General features: G+C 35.7%; 1 protein-coding gene across 1 annotated transcript in view; it reads right to left on the bottom strand.

Annotated features, from left to right (window-relative positions):
• The window catches only part of klar (klarsicht), a 203,596-nt gene that overhangs the window by 39,371 nt on the left and 141,419 nt on the right, over positions 1–22,806 (bottom strand). The window contains exons 9-14 of the mRNA XM_089708036.1: positions 5,287–5,457; positions 3,738–3,893; positions 2,829–3,003; positions 1,608–2,194; positions 943–1,086; positions 244–465 (exon numbers count right to left, since the gene is read on the bottom strand). Of these exons, the coding sequence (XP_089564162.1) occupies positions 244–465; positions 943–1,086; positions 1,608–2,194; positions 2,829–3,003; positions 3,738–3,893; positions 5,287–5,457 (1,455 nt within the window). The remainder of the gene's footprint in view (positions 1–243; positions 466–942; positions 1,087–1,607; positions 2,195–2,828; positions 3,004–3,737; positions 3,894–5,286; positions 5,458–22,806) is intronic.

Raw genomic sequence — 22,806 nt, 5'->3', positions numbered from 1 at the left:
TTACTTTTCTACACCAGAAACTATTACGAATACTGCAACTAAAACATTATTCTTTTTGACTCACATGCATTCCCTGTTGTTTTACGACAATAAATTCCAAATGTAATATATCACACAAAAATATCTTCCAACCTTACTTATCATATCAATATCACAAAACACCAAATCAAAGTAAATTTTAACGACCCTCAACATTGCAAAACACGTATAGAAGCGAACAAACATATTAGCAACAAAACCCACCTGTACAGTAGTAGAACTGCCGCGTAACTTTGAACTGGAATTCCCTGGAGTCACTCTTTGTGGTGAAGCCAACATATTCAGAGCTGATTCCGATATGGACATATTATGCGAGATCTCGTTAGTGGGCGTGGCTAGCGACGTTGCCGCACCGCTCAGTTGAGACAGACAGGAGACAGACCACGGGCGAGCGCTGTTGCCGACCCGCTTCTTGCGCAGTTGCACCTGGGTTAGTGTGGTTTTATTAGCACATAGTGATGTGATTTTATTGTATGTTAGACATAAAGATTATTAGTTATTACGAACATAGTTAGTGAAATTGCCACGTGGGCATGATGATGGCTATTTTTAAAATAAATGAAAGGTGGACGAATATTATAAATAACAGCTTTTCATTTTCATTCAACATGGCTTTTTTTCGCCATTTTTACTTGCATCTCTTTTGTCTATAATGAAAACAGTAGATTTATTAACATGAGCTTTTAAAAAACAACAAAGTCATCGCAAAAAAGCTGAATTAGGTATGTGCATATATTATTATCTTTTATGAAAATTGATAATAATCATTACTCAATGAAAGGTTAAGAAAAATTTAGTCCTGTCTATTATATGATGATATATCCTAGCATATATGGAATGTCCATTTGTACACATTAAACCTTTATTTTAGCGTTTTTATTACACAAAGCAAACACAAATTACCTTCGCTTGATGCGTCGGTGTGACGGTGCAAGTAGACGTGCTCATGTCCATGGAGGAATGTATATTCCTCTCTTCAGATGTTAGCGATGTGTCCACTTCACTTTCCGTTGTGTATTCGCCAGATGCGTCGTAGTTTTCTGTGCCCTGGAAATATATAATTAAATAATTAGAACATTTTTCTTGATACGATGTTGATTTCAAATCCATACTAATATTATAAATGCGAAAGTAACTCTGTCTGTCTGTCTGTTACTCAATCACGCCTAAACTACTGAACCAATTTGCATGAAATTTGGTATAGAGATATTTTGATATCCGAGAAAGGACATAGGCTACTTTTTATCCCGGGAAATAGGATAGGTTTTATCCCGGAAATCCCACGGGAACGGGAACTATGCGGATTTTTCTTTGACTGCGAAATAATTTATAAAAAAAATGATAAAATTTTCGCTCCATACATACAAGTCCTACATAAAACTTTAATATATCTTCAATATTGTATTGAATGAAGATTTGCAACACCTATAAGTTAGCGATTGCACTTTTATCATTAACCTAGTGTCGAACACATCACATGTTATATTATGTTTAAACGTTAAATAAAAATCAATTCCAGATACCTATGGCCATTCATATAAAGATACATCGAGATTCGTAACACTAACCTGATTGCCATCATTTTTCCCATCCGAGCTCTGATTCAGCCACTCCTTTATCCTTGACATCTTGGCTCTACTGACCGACTTCCCTTCCTCTTCTAACATTAACGGTTTGAAACTCCTCGATCCCTTTTTCTTTGCCATTTGCTGCGCTTGCTTCTGTACCAATTCCTCAGCTTGAATCACTAGCCGTTCAATATCCTTGCACCTTGAGTTCTGATCGACCCGTAATAAGTCCGGCGTGCTGGATTCCAATTTAGGCTTCGGCGATGCTGTTTTCTTCTCATCCACTGGCAGTTCGCATTGAATTTCCACCGATGACGTCATTATGTCTGTAGAATCTTCGTTCGCTACTTTAGGGCCATTCACATATGTCCATTCCTCTTCCGAAGATTCGTCTTGCGATTTCTCGTCCGTTTCAATCATTTGCCTATCGGAGTCCGTGTCGTGGTGTCTGAAGTAAAACGTTGCGCAGTTCTTGGATTTCCGATCGGATTGATTGAATCGTGACGTATCGATTGGTTTCTTCCTTTTGATCACGGTGGGGGGAGTTTTGATCTCTCTCGGTATATCGTCCATGCGCGTCTCGTTGCCTGCAAGAGAGGAATGCTTTATGAAAGCGAATTGTAAATAGTCAGTCACTCTTAGTCAGTTCGTAAACAACTCGTACTCAATGCATTAACTAATAATAACACCGCTTTGTTTGGTTTGTAAATGAGCGAGTAATGCAATGAAAATATTCGAGATGCTTCGCATAAATATGGTAATGTAAACCTGTTATAGACTTTATTTTTCTTATTTTAACATTGATAGCATATTGTTTATTCTAAAGGTTATGTCTTACCATATTGGACGAATATTTGAATAATGAATTATATAGCGTACATATTATGTTTTTATTTATGTTTGAAATGCATGAACATAAATGAACATAAAAAATTTCCGATTTTGAAAATTATTTCACCGGTAGAAAGTTACATTATATTACATATATCTTATCATAAATTTAATAGGTTATATTTTGCCAGATTGTATTTTCAAGTTATATTATTAATAATTTAAACAATTTATTTATTTTTCAGCATGGCGCGGGCGGTGTGGTTACAAAGATATGGAACTTCTCTGTTAAGTTAAATAAACCGTTACGTAGGGAAGTTCCCTTTTACAATTATACACAATTTATATGTCGATTGTTTAATTTATTTCGTTTTATATGTAAGACCTTACCATCAATCTCATCAGTAGCGGGCACGGTTTGATCAGTGCGCATGCGTGTAACGAGCCCTGGCGATTGGTTCGCGGGCACGCGGCGCTCGTCCGCCATCTTGTTGCGGCTCGACTCCCACTCGCAGTCCGAACCGAAGTTGCGCCAAGTGTTTATCACTGCATACTCTTGCTCCTCCTGGAAATTTATGTATGACCACATTAGTACAAAGCTTTTTTGGAATTGTAAATGTCTAGTAAAAAAAAAAAACTTATTTGTAATTGAAAGCCAAAGGTAGTAATGTATACAATTTGGTACTTTTACAGGGTTATGGAATGAGATGGAATATTTTAGGCACATGTACGCGTACTTTGTGAGCGAAGAATGCAAGTCTGTAAATTTCTGAATAGAAATCTGTACTCTTGCATTGTGCTAGCTATAAACTATACATACTTTGTCATAAATCTATACCATTTGCAATTAGATTGCAAACGATATCCTTTACTGTATATGCTGTGTGTTTTAAAAACTGTCCTATAACATTTCACAACGATCAATGATCAAACTTTTTATCTATAAAAAGCAAGATGCAGCCGCGACTGCTTCATTGCCTTCATCGTCGTCACTGTCACTTTCCGTTTCTACAGTTTATTTATGCTTTATTATACACTAGCTTCCGCCCACGACTTTGTACGTGCATCCCCGTTTTTCCCCGTTCCCGCAAGAATTTCGGGAAATCCTTTTTTAGCGGATGCCTACGTCCTAACATCTACCTGTATGCCAAATTTCAGCCCGATACGTCCAGTGGTTTGGGCTGTGCGTTGATAGATCACTATATCAGTCACCTTTGAGTTTTATATATATAGATACATACCAAGACAAACAAACTTCGACAATAAATACACAGAATCTGCAAGGAAGCTACAACGCACCTCAGACGCAGACTGTCTGCTGTCCTCCGAGTAGTCCCTGACGCGGGCACACGGCGGCGTGCGCTGGCGCTTCGGCGAGCCGCGCCGGCTGAGCCGCGGCTGCTTCAGTGCCGGCTCGTCGTCGCTGTCGCTGGCGGGCTCTACTGTTACTATGTTCTGGAAGGAATAGGGGTTTGTTTTGTTAACTATACGATAAGCATTAACTTAAATTGGCAGAATCCGTCCTCACTGGGATCGGGAGTTGCCATTTGAAAAAAAGAAGAAGAAGAAGAAGTACCTACTATACGATTTTGATATATTATAGGTTGGGTAGGTTATATGACTATGTTGGATATATCAAGTTAGATGGGGTAATAATTATGATTAATATAAATACGTTATTTTCATGAATAAAGATACTAATTTTATTACAAGAAATCGTGATTTGTCAAAATTATAATTTCATACAATATGGATTATACAAGTTACTTAAAGTTATGTACATTATATCAAACAATAATAGTATTCATTTTATTCGACATCGTATTAATTATTTTATTAAAATACTAGCGGGCCGCCCCGGCTTCGCCCGTGGTACATATGAAAAATAGATGTTGGCCGATTCTCAGACTTACCCGATATGCACAGAAAATTTCATGAGAATCGGTCCACCCGTTTCGGAGGAGTATGCAGACTAACATTGTTACACGAGAATTTTATATATAAGAAGATTTACTTAACAACAATGTCGCATATGAATAAATAAACGCATCCCATGGACATAAAATCTGAATAGAATAATTTTACGGCTCTTACGCACACTACTAAATTAAGTTTAATAACTATCCATAATCCTAAAATAGTTACAAACCTACAGTTACCGCCCATTACAGTCAAATTAAGTAGCCCCAAAAGATATACGAGTATAAATAAGTTAACCCTTTAATGCGAGCGGTCGGTCCAAAAGTTAACTAGGCGTATAGAAATAGGTCGAGTAGCCTAGCGACCGCGAAACACAACACACTCCATACAATATTTATGACACGTGACGTGTGGTTGTGTACATTTAACTGGCGTGGGTCGGAGAGATCATTGTTAGCGCTATTTAGGGTCGTGTTTGCAAACACTAGCGGGGGGTTGATTGCACTATTATTGTTGACGCGCCGAATCGTGCGAAACTTGAAATGAACAATGCTTTTAATTTGGCAATAAATATTTCAAGTGACTCGTGCGTGGATGTCGCACGATCGTTAGAAATTTTGCGGTCTAGTGTTTTTATTTGTCCTAGTCACAATGAGTGAATTCATTACGAAACAATTTTCTATTTTTTACTAAAAGTTAGAAACTAAGCGCTTACTTTCATTAAGTCTATGTTAAATAGAATTTTGTAGCGACTAACTATGGATATTGTATAAAGTGTTTAATGCATTTATTATGATGTTTTAATACTTTAATTATGCATCTACATCTTAAAAAATAATTTCTACTTTATCGACAATAGATACTATTCCCATTTTTTCCCCACTTCACCCGACTTTTATATATACTACAATACAATCGCAATCCTCACCTGACTGTCGCTCTTAGCGAGACACGCCTCCAGGTGGCACTGCCACTCGATAGCTCGCAGGTACAGCAGATGCCAGCGTCGCTCGAGCGCGCGCGCCGCGTCACCGCCGCCGCACAGCCGCACCACCGAGCCGACGATCCGACCGTGGCATTCCACGTCGCGTTGCAATACCTGCGCAAGCGGTGTGAGGGTTAATAGTGCATAAGGCAAGTAAGGTTGGGTCGCCTAAGATCGGATGTGACATAAGATCGGATGCATGGAATAACTCGCAAACTAGGCAATATTCTCTACTGCTACCAACACTACTAGATCCGCCATTTTGTTCTGCCCCTCTCTTCACTCTGCGGCCGGCCAGCGACCAGACGGGACGTGTACACAGGTGATTCAGCAGAAAAGGTGTATTTTGTGGCGAAAATCGTCGATCCGATCTTACCTACAAAATTTTGATGGCTCATTGTGGAGAGTACTTTCATTGAAATAATGTAATTAATTATTTTGGGGCAGAATTAGCGAATCCTCTTTCCATCTGTATACTTTGATTACGCCTAGGACGTTCACAACCCAAGATCCGATCTTCCCTCCCAATGCCGAAGATCGGACCGAAGTTTAGCTCTTGACTGCGCCTTATGCAATAATGCGCAATAATTATTAACTTTTAATATATTTAACTATCCAATGACGCTATGACTATCAGACCTTAGGTACATTTTCATTATTTAGTCCTAGAACACGGAGGATAAAAGTTTGAGAAACTTAATTAGGATGAGGAGGGAAGACCGGACTAAAAAAACGCAATAAAAAAAAAACTTCTTTGTCAAATTTTTTGAGGAATTTCCTGACTCAATCATTGATGCTCAATGTATGGACGTAAGTCCGGATGTTTTCCTAATGTTAACATTATTATTAAACGCATAGAAGTGAAGATACTACATAGTCCGATCTTCGGCCGAACTGTTATTTTCTTCACTATGGTAAGTCGAAAAAAGTCTGCTTTTTAGGCTCTAAATTTGCTTAGATAGATAGCATCTACGCAAACCAAAAAATTAGGGGTTAAACAATATTTCTTTGTCATCAATTTACAGTTGACCGCAACAGAAAAACGACATCGAATCATGAGAAATAAAATAAAAAATACAGTACGTATAAAATTTTCGGCATATGCGTCCGATCTTAGGCGACCCAACCTTACAGTATGTTAACTTGTAAGAACTATAGGAAAGAATACGTTTATTGCTACAAAGCAAACAACAATTCAACCTGACTTAATCTAAGAACACAAAATTGAAATAGAAATGTAATGCGAATAGATATTTATAACAAAAGGGCTGGGCTCAGCTATGCCGTAATAATAATGGAGCCCTTCTAACAAAGTAAATAAAAGTAGATTAATAAAATTAGATGTATGCAAAATAGCTGGAAAAGACCCATATTACTACACTATAATTATGACGAATTTTAAATTTCTCGAAAATAAATCTTGCATCAATTTTTGACTTCCAAACTGCGAAAAACCCAAACTCGAATGGTCCATAGAAACTGCTGTACAAGAAAAATTACAAAAGCCGATTCAATCAAACGTAACAATGCCGGAACCGAGTGCTTTTTCGTTTATGCTGACAAAAAATTAAATAACAGCCGAATCACAAAGGGCGGAACGTGCCAAGATAGTTGCGTGCGCGCAGCCGGCCACGAACACTGATCACGTGTACGTAATTGTTACAAAAATTCAATTATTTGAATGCACTTGATACGATTTAAGCATGGAATAGCCATGTAATTAAAGAAAGCTTTTAATGTAAGTTGTAATGCAACAAAAAGCATCAAGAGATTTGTATCTGGTCCTACACAATATATTTTGAAGTTGCTAGTAATAACAAAGCAAAAAACAAAGCACATAGATCAATTTATAAATTCATGTTAGTCCAATATTTCAGCCAATATCCAAATCTGTAATTAACAAATATCAGATTCAGCGAACCTTAATAACAGCACAAGGCATAACTAATAGTATGAAGCCGTTTATTCCATCTACAGCCTAGGCAGCTACCCCGACCTAATTCACGTAAAGCAGTTTAAATTCTATCCTTATCGAATTATATCGGCAATAAACAGAGCATAAATAACCGTTTAGATAAGAAAGTAGGCGTAGCCGTCGAGAGTATGATAGAATGCCTCGATATATACTCGCTTCATAATAGACACCATAACATTTCGATTGTATCGGCGTTCTGTCAACATAAAACAAGTTAAACTGACGTAGAATAGTGCGGTCGGCAGTAAATCATGCTTAAACTGCGTTCGTTCTGGAGATTAAAGATTTTCTGCATACACTCGATCACCTTGGAGCTGTGTTATGTATGGCTAATAATGATTCGAGCTGTTGTTCTATCTTTTATATGATCGTAACTCTTATTATTTATGAGCTTGGAGAAATTAAAACACAATTTTCTCTTTTTGACAAATGGCTTAGTAATAAAAGTGTACCTTCTCATATAAATCTTTGTGAACATTCTTTTGCTTCTCTTCTTACAAGCTTTTTCTTTACTACGACAATTTTAAGCTAGTCACACACTTTACAAAGTCGACAAGTTGATGTACATATTGCCACTGCATCCCGCCACATCATAAGTCATTTCCGTGTTATTTCACAATAAATCCTCTCGCTGATCTGTTACGCACCTCGCGCCTTATCGCCACGTCATCAGGCTCCAAAGCGACACTCGTCAAGATCGCAGCTCCTCAGATCAACGGGCGGTTATGCAGATACCAATCTACCGGCCACGTAACATCGCATTTACACAAATTGCCCTCCGCTACAGTTTATCGTAACTATTGCCAATCAAATTACTATTTATCGAGATCGTTCCATCGTACCAACTGCGATTACGACTGAGAGAATATCGATTTATTAATCGAAACGATTTTCGGTTCGAGTGCATCTAATGCACTCCGAGCGATCGTTAATTTTGAATAGAGAGAGTTGGAACGATAAAAAATAATCATAATGACAGTTCCACATCGATTTCTATATAAAAATTACACCTATTCATGAGGTAACGATGCATTCAAAAAAATAATAAATTGGAGAAATGTGTGAAGTAACATTTAAATATTAATGTACATTTCATTTCATATTTAGTGTTATGGAAATTAAAAAGAACAGAAATATACGATTATATTTAATTGCTATCACTCAATAACAATAATATTATATTATTTGAATATGCATGAAATAAAATATCATTACTTAGATTAAATACAATTTCATTACTTTTATATTTTTTCTTTCTACCCAAAATAATCCAAAAATATTACACAATATGAATTTCGTAATACCAAACGGTATACACCGATTAGTTTGTATTTCCAATCAAACAGCATTATGTATCAACAAAAAAGCTATTGTAACGCATTTCCAATGATAAAGTACGATTGTTATCACATTCCTTGATATTGCGAGACCCTTTCGACCTTTTCAAACGTTGACCGGCCCATTGTTGTAAGTACATTTTTATTGGTATTCGATTGAGATCGTGATTAAATCGATAAATCGAAACCATCTCATCGGCCTATTGTGCGGCTAACAACAATTTCTATTTCATTATTGTGTTATTTCATAACAACAAACTATCGGTGACCTTGCTGAGATAACATACGGTAGTATGGTTGTATGGAATAAGTTTATTGACCTCATCAGTTACAATCTACGTCTACAATTTCATCACTCGTCTTCCTATCTATAACATTATATAATGACATATCTCGAAGCTCTAGTTCAGATCGATGTGTTTGGTAAAACGTAGAATATTGAAGATCCATCATTATGAATGTCCAAATAAAATTTATCAGGAGATAAATTCATGCAATGTCATTTTACCTTTTAAAAAACAAAGCAAGAAAATATTCAATGCTCACAATTTCAATATGAAGAAAAAATCATAGTTTTATCGAAAGCTTCCTTATTTCGGGCACACTTGTTTCGTCAGGTACCACTAAATTCATTTTGGAAAGAACTTTCGTTAACACCGATGACAAGACAATAACAAATCTAAACCCTCCTACACTAAGTCCTACATATGCTCCATAACCACCGCGTCAAGCGCTGTAAATAAACAATACAACGCTTACTTCCCATGGGAACATTTGTACGGATCGTGTTGCGTTGTCACTCGAGTCACGTCTTCATTACTTCGAGTCGTGTCTTAATGAGCCATCCCTTTTTCAGAAGCCCCCGCCTTTAAGGTTATCTATAAGCTCAAGGTGTATTTTCCCAGTACTTTGTCCATGTTTGTACTACTTCTATTTAGTCACTAGATGATTTACTGCCTAGCATTTCGTTCAAACTTTATTTTTACAAATTAAATTAGAACTAATTATTTATTAACTTATAAAAAAGCGGAATTAAACGGATATAACAAAGGTATACTTAATTCAACACATCGAGGAAGTAACAAGTAAGTTGCGGCATTCACTAAAAAGCCAGAAATGTTCTGCTATCAAGGGTATTTGAGTTCTCTACTAATTGAAGCAAAGTTCTCCTCGCTTAGTATGCACCAAAACGTATCTGTGTACCTCCCATACACTTTACAAATCACAACAACATAATTCGATTACAACCGCAATTATGGCGCCGTTTCATTAGTCGATAGGGCCCGCATGCGGGGTGCGAGAGATTTCTGGAACGCGTGCCACAGGGCCAGCATTCGGGGAACCGTTTTCATTAGTCGATAGGGCCCGCATGCGGGGTGTAGGGAGAACCTCCATTTTACGTCGCCAGTTATTAACAAGAGTGGCACTGAAACTGACGTTCTTGTCATGGATCAACAATTAATGTTATGTGGACATTTGCGAATCCATAAAGTGATCAGCCATTTTGTGCAGCGTCTTTATAATCCAACAAGCACTCACGAATGAAATTGAATAATGAAAAAGTATTTGACTTAAGACCCGCAAGCTGTATATTGACCGATGAATTTCATTGGTCGATATCACGGTCGGTATTAAGCATGCGGGGAACTTGTTTTCATTGGTTGTTATCTCGCCTGCGGGGACTCCCCGTATGCTGTATACCGAACGAGTTAACGACTAATGAAACGGCGCCATTAGTTTCAAACACGGCATGTCACTCACAACAAAATCCTATAATGCAGGCACGCGTGCCGCACACAGACTCATTGTTATCTCTTGTCATTACACCAGTTCATAATTCGCCGTGCCAGCTGAACACGATTGAAAAACAATAGCCTTTGATAACAACAACATTTCGTAACGCCTTTGTCTTTGTCCGTTATATTTTGAGAGGAAAAATTATAGGGCCGAGAGTGTATAATTTCATTTGAGGTATTGCACCGTGTCTCAATGTGCGTTGCGATACACACGAAGCCATGTAGTGTTTGAAACATATTCATGGGTATACATAATAAAGTGGCACTTAAATGTAACTAAATCTGGCTCTTACACTCCATGTATCTTTGTATCTTAAGAATAACGAAATACTTCTGATAATAAATTAAAATTATAGACTAGAACTAAAGGAATCATGAATCTTTAACAATAATCTAGAACATAGACATGACGTACACTGAAGTGAAAAGTTTGCTTGATAATACATAGTTCAGTATAACCAAGAACAGTTACTTCATTAGTAACATCACAGTTATCTCCACAACATTTAATTTTGAAAGACCACACACGAAGCAACATTGATTAGAACACCTCAAAAGGTGTAAAGTCAAGGTGTGCACATCGTATATAATACTCGTGATCTTTAAAAATGCTTGTCTTAATATAAGCACTAGTGTAATAATAAAGTTAGTTCTAGCACAAATACTCAATGTCGAATAGCACTCGAATGATTTATGAGAATTAGTTGCTAAAAATTACTGTCATTCATACCCATATACATAACAATACACTTCAAATACATAAACAAACTGACAACGATTAATGACCGAATCTATTTTAGAGTTAGATATTTTTTATCATCACGTGTTTATTATTGAAATACGATCTGATTTTGAACCACAACACTTTTGTTTGAGCGATAGCTGTACAAAATAAAACAAAAACAGCAATGATCTCATTTATCATTTGCTAACAATACGATGCATGATTAAAGTCTTCTTCATGATCCAAAGCTATTCATGATGTACGTGCAGGTTTCCGCCTTCCTTACGTTTGAATACTCCTTTTCTTATTAGTTCGTTCATCATCGACTACACTATAATATACCGTATCTGTCTCATTTTAAAGATCAATATTGTTTGCCTCTATTGTATTTTTTGTTGTACAATTTGTAAATTCTTGGTTCGCCGAATGCGGTCGAACTCTGTTTTGCTCTTCCTTGTGTATGATGCGAAATGCTTCAAGGTTATTAACAAGCGATTTAGACATGTTCAGTAGTCACGATTTCATTGATCTCAAGATGATTTACGTTTTGAATCAACTGAATGTTATTCAAATAATATACATTAATTCTCTTCTCTATCTCAAGTGTTCATAAATCTTTAATGATAAGGACCTTTTGAGTTTCATTAATAGTGTAATTGCTATTCATGTTATGCTTACAATTCATCATTAAATGATTCAGTTGTGAGATAGTGTACCAGGAATCATTGTCATACATTATTTTATCTGTACCAGGAATAGCGCGAATGGATTAACTTTTATGTTAATTGCATCCATCAGCTATTCCATTACACCCTTTAATTAGTCATCTATTAAATTAACACTAGCAGCATTTGCAATTTCTATAATATAACCGATCTACCGACTACCAATTGGATTGATATTTAAAATATTTTAATCGTCATCGATTTTACTCAATTCCTAGATATGAAGCAAGTTTTGTCAGAACCCCTATGATCATAGTTTTCGTAACATATTCACGTATTAACCATCGTGAACTATCATTAGTCAAACGTATTAGCGCAATGCACGTATTATAGCCCATTGCTCATCTCACACTCGAATTACATAAACCAGGTTAATACCGAAATTCCTGTAAGCGTGTTAATCGTGAATTTTGCAAGAATAGAAGATAATTGACAGCGTACATACATTCGCCATGATACAATTAAGGAAAAACGTGCGTTAACGTAATTACCTTATAATTATGAGGCGGTACTATACAGGGTGTCCCACTGTTGGTATACTAAGCTCAAAGGAGGTTATAGTTTTGAATACGCTGAGTACGTAAAAAATAATTAAAAAATTCCTGACGCATTTTTTTTTCAAAAAGATGAATTCTTAAAACTCTATGTGTACACCCATAACAAGCAACCCACCCAACTTTGCCACCAGCACGTGAGCTATCGTTTAAGATTATGTTTTCATAGACAAAATGCTCACATTAGAGGAGCGGTATATGCCGGCTGCGCGAAGCTAGAGAAGAAAACATAGATTTTCAGGAAAAATTTAGCGAAAAATTTTTGATGTAATTTTCTTTTTTAAGTATTTTTTACGTGATCAGTATATGCAAAACTACAAGTCCCTTCGCGCTTAGTATACCAATAGTGGGAAGCGGTGATATAATCATCAATACAGGGTATTGATGATTATATCACCGCTTGTCATATGAGGTTATGAACGGGTAATGTTATGTGTAATAACTACCGTCAACCGTGTAATCGTAAGTTTATTTAAATTATATAAGAAATGGAGATCTGATAGCGTTATAACACCATATTAGATTGTCGTTGATTCACTATTTCCACAATATATAATCGATCGTTATTTCCCTTTAGAAATTTGCGTTTCCGTTTTCTAAAGCACAACCTATGTGGTATAAGCTTACATTCAATTGTTTTATATCATCAATAGTGTTGCGAGTAGCTACTCGCAACACTAAGCTTATATATAAGCAACTAGGTTTACGCCCGCGGCTTCGCCCGCGCAGTCAAAGAAAAACCCGCATAGTTCCCGTTCCCGTGGGATTTCCGGGATTGCATCATTTTCCCGGGATAAAAAGTAGCCTATGTCCTTTCTCGGGTATCAAAATATCTCCATACCAAATTTCATGAAAATTGGTTCAGTAGTTTAAGCGTGATTGAGTAACAGACAGACAGACAGAGTTACTTTCGCATTTATAATATTAGTATGGATATAAGCTTATATACAAGGTTTAATTAAGATTATCTACGCCAATTGTCTCCAAGGTCTTAGGAGTAAGCTCTAGTCATAATATTAACAATATGATGAGACACACGACTATTGCGAAAGCAGAGGTTAATTTAAACATAAACTACAATGTCTGCGCCCTCACACTAAAGTAGCATCTATACATATAATAAAATCGTAGGAAAGTCAAAACTGTACATTGAATATTTTTTTAAAAGAATACATAATCCATGATCTATAATCGATATAGAAGCCAAAAATATAGTTTTTAGAATTTTTGTCTGTTTGTCTGTTTGTCTGTTTGTCTGTTTGTCTGTTTGTCTGTATGTTTGTCCGAGCTAATCTCGAAAAGTACTGCATAGATTGACTTCAAATTTTGCATGAATATTACTAACAGGTCGTGTGAGGTTTTTTTAAACATATTATCATGCTATCACCTCCGGGGGAGGAGCTGTGAACCTTTACTTTTCTTACGTATTCCGTGAACTACGACAGCGTACAATCTAAAGACTCATGTTTAAATGTTGTTTTTGAGTAAGCCATGCTATTATCTAGCTTTACACTATAAAAACTACGTCATATACGTTATTTGGGCAGAGAAACTGTTTAATGAATCTTAGTACTATAAAGACAAATTTGATTCAGCGCCATCTATGAGATTTCGTAAAAATCAAATCAATTTACATGTTAACACTACTGAACACAATGTTAAAAATTAATAATTTAAATATAATTATGTTATTTATTTATTTAACTCTTTAACCCATAATAAATCTTCCCTTCCCTATAAGGTGCGCTTATATAATTCGTGTGAATATACTACATTTTTAAAAGTGAGGGTAGATGTATATTATTTTAAGTCAAACTAGACACCATTACAGCTGTTAATCTAATATTGATTGTGTTCATTGGTTACATTTTTAAAAATCTTCGTGTTTTAATAATTCGATCACGAGGCGGGACTCTAATACAAAAAGGTTAGTTCGTTGATAATTATTATTCCTTCATCATTTACATGTTGTTAGTAAAAATATACTTTGACTGTTAATACTTTTGCTCAGTATTTATCTGTATGATTATTGCTTGGTAATTAATATATTTTCATGTCGTATACCTAATTATAAACATAAGTGTGATGTGAAACTAGCTGGATTTATTTTTACACACTCACAGTCTTATATTTTGTGTTAATGTTAAAATAGTATTAATAGTGTAAATCATAATATTTTTTCAAAGTTAAAAATATTTCCTTTTTTCTGATGGTGTTGCCATCGAATTAAACCGCGCTGTCGTTTCGTTCACAAAAAGTCATGTTATTAGGACCGAATATGTAGCCGCCTCAACTTACGGAAACGAGAGTAACCTGCGTTGTCTGTTAGTTATTATATAGTCGAATTTAACGTTACATGGAAATTGGAATCTAAATATATGTATACCTACTTATATTAAATCTGTAGAGGTCAATTCTGCACATGAAATATATTTCCTAAATAACTATCACGAGGTGATTAGAGATCGACATCGACGTCAAAAATGTTTGTCCGTCTGTCTGTCTGTATAACCGTTATAGAAACAAAAACTACTCGACGGATTTAAACGAAACTTGGTACAATTATTTTTCATATTCGTGAGCAGAGCAGCAACTCCATTTTTAAGCTTTCGTCGCGTGTGCGTTCTTAATGCGTGTATCTTAATGGTTAAAGCTACACAGAAATCAAGTATGAAAGAAATGTTCTCCATATTATATAAAAAATATCTCCCGACATCATAAATGTCTATCTTTTATGGTTGAGCTTAGGAGTTCAAAGCTTTCTGATTATATTTGTCTACTAGCTGTCCCCGCGACTTCGTTCGCGTGGAATAGTGACTATGGGACCTATGACCATGGGCTCAGGGTGGGGCAACAATAAAAAATCATTTTTATTTTCATGCTCCCACTCCCGCGCCCACTCGCACTCCCACGCCATATGCCACGTTCAGTCCCAATCCCACGCCCACGCCCACTCCCCTTCACAATTAGTACCTACCAGATCAAAGCCAGGGTAAGCGCCCCACCCAGCCCCACCGTGGCTACGCCCATGCTGAATTACTACTTAACATACAATTATTGAGTAAATACGTACAACCATACTGTACTGTTGTACTACCATAAATAATTAAAAGAATTGTTATTAAAATTTCTTACTAAACTGAGCTAAAAAACTTACGTACCAAATTATTAAAGAAAATCAAGAAATGAAATGCCTAACCTATACCAAATAGTTACTACAAATTGTAATTAAAAATTATGATTAGTATATAATATCGAAAATCAAAAAAGAAATGCCTAACTAATTCTACGTAAAATTTCTTTTAAATTATGTCATATTATTTTTTAGGAACCAGGGGGGGGGGGGGGAGAGGAGCAAATTCTATTTCCTTCCTTTCTTAAACGGATGTTTTTAATAATCTATGGTGTAGCCAGTAGCCACTGATCAGCTTAATCGATACTCAGTTTTTATCAAATCCAGAAACAAATCCAAATTAGATCTTTCCTGTCTCACGCACGTAACTAAAGGCTGAAGAGAGAGAGAGCACGTAACTAAACCGTTTAGACGAAGAAAAGTGTATAGAAAAAGGAATAAATAATTTCATAAACTTCCCGACGATCTTTAAAAATAAATTATAACTTTCATTTTTTTCATTCCCACTTTTACCCCTATGTAGGTATAATAAGTGGATGAACCAATTTTGATACACTTTATCTAAGAACCAGCGTCGGAAAATATTCTGCCTAACAAAAAAAACCGCATCTAATTCGGTTTACCTGTTAGCCAGCTACGGTGCCATAGACAGACACACACACACACACAGAAATACATAGCGGTCAAACACATAACACCAGTCTTTTTGCGTCGGGGGTTAAAAATATAATACGACATAATTTAAAGGACATTTTATGTGGAAAATTTACCTATACACCAGGGTAGATAATTTTTGAAACAAAAAAAAATCGCAGTAGGATGAAACCCATTAGAAAAGGATATGATAAAAATGTAAGGAAAAATAAATTACGGTCAATCGGAGTTCGGGAAGTGGGAGGGGGGGAGCTTTTAAGAGAAAAAAATGGTTTCTCTCGATTTCTCGATAATAATAACACCTGCTAATTTTTTTCTACATATTTTAATTGTACAGACATCACTTTTCCGCAATTTTATTATATGTATTGATGATGATGATTGAGATTATAACACTCAGTCCGTTTTAATTTTTATTCACCCGCATCAGTGCCACCTAAAAAATCTTTAAAGGGGTGACAGACGTAGGAACTTTAAAATCGCGGTTTTAAAGTTCGCGTACTTACTCGGCTCGACGTCGGTGACACACGTAGAGCTTGGTCAGTAGCTTCTCGCGTGTCACCGATATCGAATGTCTCTATGTCATCAACAGAGGGAATTTTATGTTATTCAGGAATTAAATATAGACATTTTTAATTTAATAACCAGCACTTATTTTTAAGTAAATAGCATTCTAACAAAATAAATGTTCAAAAATTGAAGGATATATTTTCGTTTTTACTATTATATTTTGAGGGTACTTTACAAAAAAAGAGCGTGTGCGCCGAGCCCACGCGTCAGGAGTGAAACTTCCTTGGCGTGATTCAAAGATACCTTCGCCAATATTCAATTATGTATATTATATTCATTCATATTAATTATATTAAATTATTTTCATAAAACTAAAAGAAGAAGACGAAATTAAATTGAACTTTTGCACTTAGTAACACCTATTATAGCTAGACAGGCTAGGCTCGCGGCTCGCGGCAGTGACAGACGTGCGAGCGATGGCGGGCTTCGAGTAAAATTTCAAACATGTTGGATCGTCAACGAACTTACTCGACGGTTTTTAAGTACGCGTACTTGGGGTGACACACGAGCGAAAAAGGTCGTCGAGCCACAAGTTCGCGTACTTACTCGTACGTCTGTCAGGGGTGTTATATATCGAAATTCGAGCAAAGTTAAGAAAATGAGAAATAAGAGTTCTCAAGGATCGTTAGAGATAAGAGGCTTACTATTGACCGAAAACAACATGTGTTATGCCGAACCTGAAACCGCTTCACAACGAGAATTGCGGCTCACAGCTGACCGCGAACGGCATGTACTATCCTGTGAGACCGAAACCTTCACTGAGGGTATATATAACGTCTCACAGCTGATCGCAAATGGCATATTGTACTATCCCGTGAGACCGAAACCCTCACTGAGAGGGAATTACGTCTCACAGCTGATCACGATCGTCATATTTTATCTCGAGAATTCTGAAACTTTTACTCAATATGAAGACCGTTTGACAAATAATAGGTTCGATCTCTCGAAGATGAACATGAGCATAAGCAATGACTAGAGTAGGGACGCGAATATTACCATTATTTGAGACAAGAACGATTAATAAGTTTGTTTAATGAAAGATTAAGAATTGAAACTATTGGTCTCTTTAAACGGACGAATAGCGAGAGGCCCGTCTTATTGCAAACAGATTTCGACATAGTCTTAATGACTTAGAGGTACATAGATCAATCTACAAATTCGGTGGTGTGGTCCGACAAAATAATATAAAAGTGGGTTTGCTTATAACCTCACAATTGATTACAGATCATCTTCTGTATAGGCGATATTAACGTAGTATGTTCTTTTTGTAATGCTTTAAAGTGGAGTAAGGAGTCGGCTTTCGTTTGAAGATACGCCGGAACCTTTGAAATCACTACTTTTAAGTTTTAGAGGAACATGTGCAATCTAAACAGTTCTTAGACAATATTAGCTCTTATAGTATTGCGTTTTAAATGATCCTTTGGTGCTCAACAATTATTAGATGCTCCTTTCATTCTTACTTTTAAGATACAAGGTCAAGTTTATCATTTGATAGGATCCCTTTTGCCTGAAGGCCAACCTAAGTTTCTTTAAATATATTTTGTATTCGACTACGACGAATAATCGAATACAAGAAATCAATATTTCTCGAATTTAAAACTGAACTCATTTCACAATTTTAGAACATGTTAATTCATCAGGTTAATCCGTATATATGCGTTTTAAATCGACATTAGAAGCTTTTCCTCAAGATGGTGATATTAATATAAAATTGGTATAAATGCCGATAGACGGAAGTCTATCAGCACTCAGGAATTCCCTGAGCGTGTTATAACGCCCAGGCCGCAGTATTACAATTTTTCCTACAGTAGGGCGACGAATGTATTTTCGCATAGCAACGGAGGGGAACTCGTGGGGGGTAAAGTGACGCGGGCCACGTACCACAAACATGTTTAGTTTGTGGTACCGAGCGCGAAAGAAAGTCATCGTGTTTTTAGTAAAGTTACAATGTAAACTAACGTAATTTATTACTTAGGTACATATTCTATAATTAGGTACATATTCTATAATGGTGCGCTCAAACTGTTAATCTACATTTAATTTAGATTATTATTTTAATTACTAAGAAATGTAGAATTTAAATCACATTCATTCATGTTTTCCTCAGATATTCGATGTCTATGATTTTCGATGATTTTAAGATTTTCTTATCAGAGTATTCAATTTTAATGTAGTTAAATTTTATAAGAGACAATTAAGAACATTCAAAAATAAAGTGTCACGTATTTTTTTTAAACGACGAATGACGAAAAACGACCGAATCGTGGACGAAGTCGCGGGCAACAGCTAGTTACTTAATAAGAGCTTAGTCATAAACTCAGTGTTATTACATATGCTTCTTAGTGCCTATAAATCAATGTATACGGAAAATGGTTAAAATAGCAGTACCATATTTGATCGACGCTAGTCTAACTACATAGTTTCGTAGAGTTAAAATGTTAGCTACAAGAAGTATTTCTCCTTATTTCCAACAATTCTTTATAGATTCATTCAACTTAATATTAAGGATAAGATGATGCCAAAATGTATTCAACAAAGTCAGTTAATTGCCTAAATTAAAAGGAAGAGCACAAACAACTGGTCCCATTACAAAGGCCACGATATGCTGCAAAAAAATTAATTATTCCATGGGAATTAGATCTGCTATTATAATGTACTTCAAGGTCCGTCGTTTTCGCATGCCTGCGGAGTCATCGGCCGCGGTGCTTGAATTAGCCAAATCAGAGCCGAGAATAACTGAACTCCGATCGCGTTTTCAGCAAAACGTGATGCATTGTGTGTCAATGGTGGAATATCCCTACTAATGTTATAAATGCGAAAGTTATTCTGTCCGTATGTCTGTCTCTTCTTCCACCACTTTACTGATACTATGCAATGACAACGCAGGGCTAATATCAAAGTAAAGCCAATTCATACATAATATCTACAGGCCAGGTGAGTTAGAACGTATTCCATTTCGCCGGTATGCTAGCCCCGTTTCCTGAATGGCTGGAAACGTTGTCAGCCATTCGTCACTATAAAAACCGCGTTGACACAGTGACATTTTGTTTACGAGCAGCCAAGTGGGCGAAGATAGTTGAATTACATAGTATAAGATGAGGGGATAGCTACGGATTTACGACCGCTTTCTGTGTACCTGTTAAACGGTAGTTAAATAGAGATACGTCTTTAAATGTTAACGAGCATCTTGACATCTCGCAGGGGAAACTTTGTTACGATACAATGGTCCTATCTATAGATACGTGTGTACAAGTGGGAAACGACCATAAACCTTTATTCTCTGCACTTCACACATGTCGTACAGGACACATAGCTCGCCAATCTCAATTGTAACTGGTTTCAATGCGTCAGCATAAGAGCAACAACATTCTTACGTTTTATACATTCTTGCATTTCTCAGTCAGTTATATTTCTATATTTCTTGATTTTATTTTATTGATACAATCGAACAACGGTTCTTGTTAAGTTAGTAATTAAATTTAACACATTTTTTACATTCAATAATTATAACCAAAAACGCGCATAAATTAAGTTCTTCAGCCTCATACACCTTCGCGCCTTCTTCTTTAAATTATTTGAGTTGTAATGAAAGTTTGTGATATTTTAGATATTATTGCCACTTAATTCAAGAAGCAAAATGAAAATAAGTAACATCCGTTTGTTTTCGATAGAGTGTGATCTTTTTACGTCGAACAAATATATCCACTCATTGTTCAAAACACATTTAAATCTATGTTAACCTTGAAAGCACCTTCACGCTACGATTTAGATAATGGAATACAAAAAAACCATTTGTCTATAGGCAATTGTATTTGACCTTATGTTTATTTGTTTCTAGAGCCGGTATATTCGCGAATGAAGTACGATCCAATGTTTTGATAAACACTATTAAATCAAGGGTATTGAATGCACGTTGATGATGTCATAAATCATTTTATCAAACATTTGATACGATGAAGTCAGCGATATTTAAGTAGCTTGTATATTTAAATCGATATATGTGTAATGCAACCCGTAGGAATATTACCTACTAGTTACTACATATTACACACGAATTACAATTAATTGAAACTAAATAACGTGGAAAAACTATGAATAGCAATAATTTTAGATGACATGAACGTCAAAAAGGGACAACTAGAAACATGCAATGGCATAAGTATAATTAAATCTTCAAGAAGAGAGCGAATTCTAAGCAACAGCATAATATTTTATATTAGGGCAGTAATATCTTTTGTTTCTTTATTTTTCAAACTTTAATAAAGTCTGATTCAACTCATGTTCAACACAATACAATATTCCTTTCATTCTATTCAATACATTTAAAAATACCACTATGAGTGAAATATGACTAGTACACTGTGCAAACATGGAATATACGATGAATACGAACCAAACGAACACACATAGACACTCTTACCGTTGTATGCTGAAAATGGTCAGATGTGCCGATACAGTCGATAGCTGTATGATCTTGTAATAACGTTCTAAATAAACATCGGGATTATGGTATCGGAACTTATCAGTTTACTGTTAATCTGCGGTTGTACGCCGCAATAAATCTATTTGTCGATAAAAACGGATACACGTATACCTATTACCAACCTACATGTGTACATACGAGACGCTTTCAATGTCAAGAACGGCGGGTATAAATATTTATTATGATATCGGTCAAAAGTATTGGAAGATAAAGTTTTATTGAGATGTAATTTTTGTGATTTTGAGAAGTCATGCTTACAGGACAATTTATTAAACATTTTTAATAAAATATTATACATTCGAATTTAATAACATCTATAAAGTAATTTCATTCGGATTAAAGTCCTAAACTAACTAACAAATTGTGTTTTTATTTTGTGTACTACATGTGTACTATGTCACATTACATTTACAAATATTACTTAACTACAAATTCTTAACTTTACACCCTTTTTCTAAAAGCCCCGACCATTGTACATTTCCAATCCCTACCCACCATACCATCACATATACACGAAATCGATCCATACCTTCACTGTTCACAGCTGCAAAAGTTTAAAGTAAAAGTTAAACGTGATCGCAATTAGCATACAACCTCTCATCACACACCATAGTACATTTATTATTACGTAGTGTAACCAATACTCTTTGGAATCGTGACCGACCACATGTTCGTGGTATCGCCATGTTATCCATATAGAGGCATATGGCATACATCTTATTTGGATGTAGCATTTTATGGATCCATAGTGTTAGACACGTCGATTGTAGTATTGGAGTATACTGAAGATTTATTTGCGTTCACGCAACTTGCCTTACGAAATTGTGAAATAATAAAGAAATAATAATCAATAAAGAATTATAAGCTAGACAATTCTAATTTCAATGTAGGATGCCGATTCTAAAGTAATTCTAAAACTACTTGAAGAAGTTAAAAGTAGTAAAGAAAATGTTTGAGTTTAAAACTTTACGTTTACCACGAAGCTTCATTCACAAATGTTACACGTACAAGAATACAAATTCCACATATTCGAACAATGGTCCAAAAAGTGTAACACTCACGTAAATCTAACACACTTTTTATCCGCCATCATCATCTCAGTTTTATCTATTTATTCTGTGGTAAAATCTCAACCGTTGTGAGGGTTGCCACCATGTGGAATTATATTATGAGATATTTATTTAATCAATTATTGTTGCATTAAGTAGAAACTGAGCTTTATAGAATGGTCGTTTCGAAGTTAAATTTTTGTTTTTAAAAATCTCTTTAAATATGTACCTATGTATTAAAATTCCACAGGTTCCTACTGCTTGATACTAAAATGGAACAAAATATTGATGATATTTTAAAATCTCCTTATCATAACCTCAATTTGTTATCACTTAAAACACCTTATACATCCCCTACAAAACATTGAACACGTAATGCCCTACAAACGTATACCCATAAAACATATTGCGTATCAACCCTAGCCGTTACCTAGCAACGCAACCACTGCACGCTGCGGCCGGC

Source organism: Colias philodice, chromosome 20 (genome assembly GCF_061535455.1).
Source record: "Colias philodice isolate Cphi_HAF_F1 chromosome 20, ilColPhil1 Martin Lab GWU primary, whole genome shotgun sequence".
Classification (NCBI taxonomy): domain Eukaryota; kingdom Metazoa; phylum Arthropoda; class Insecta; order Lepidoptera; family Pieridae; genus Colias; species Colias philodice.
This window is presented reverse-complemented; position numbering and strand designations above follow the sequence as displayed.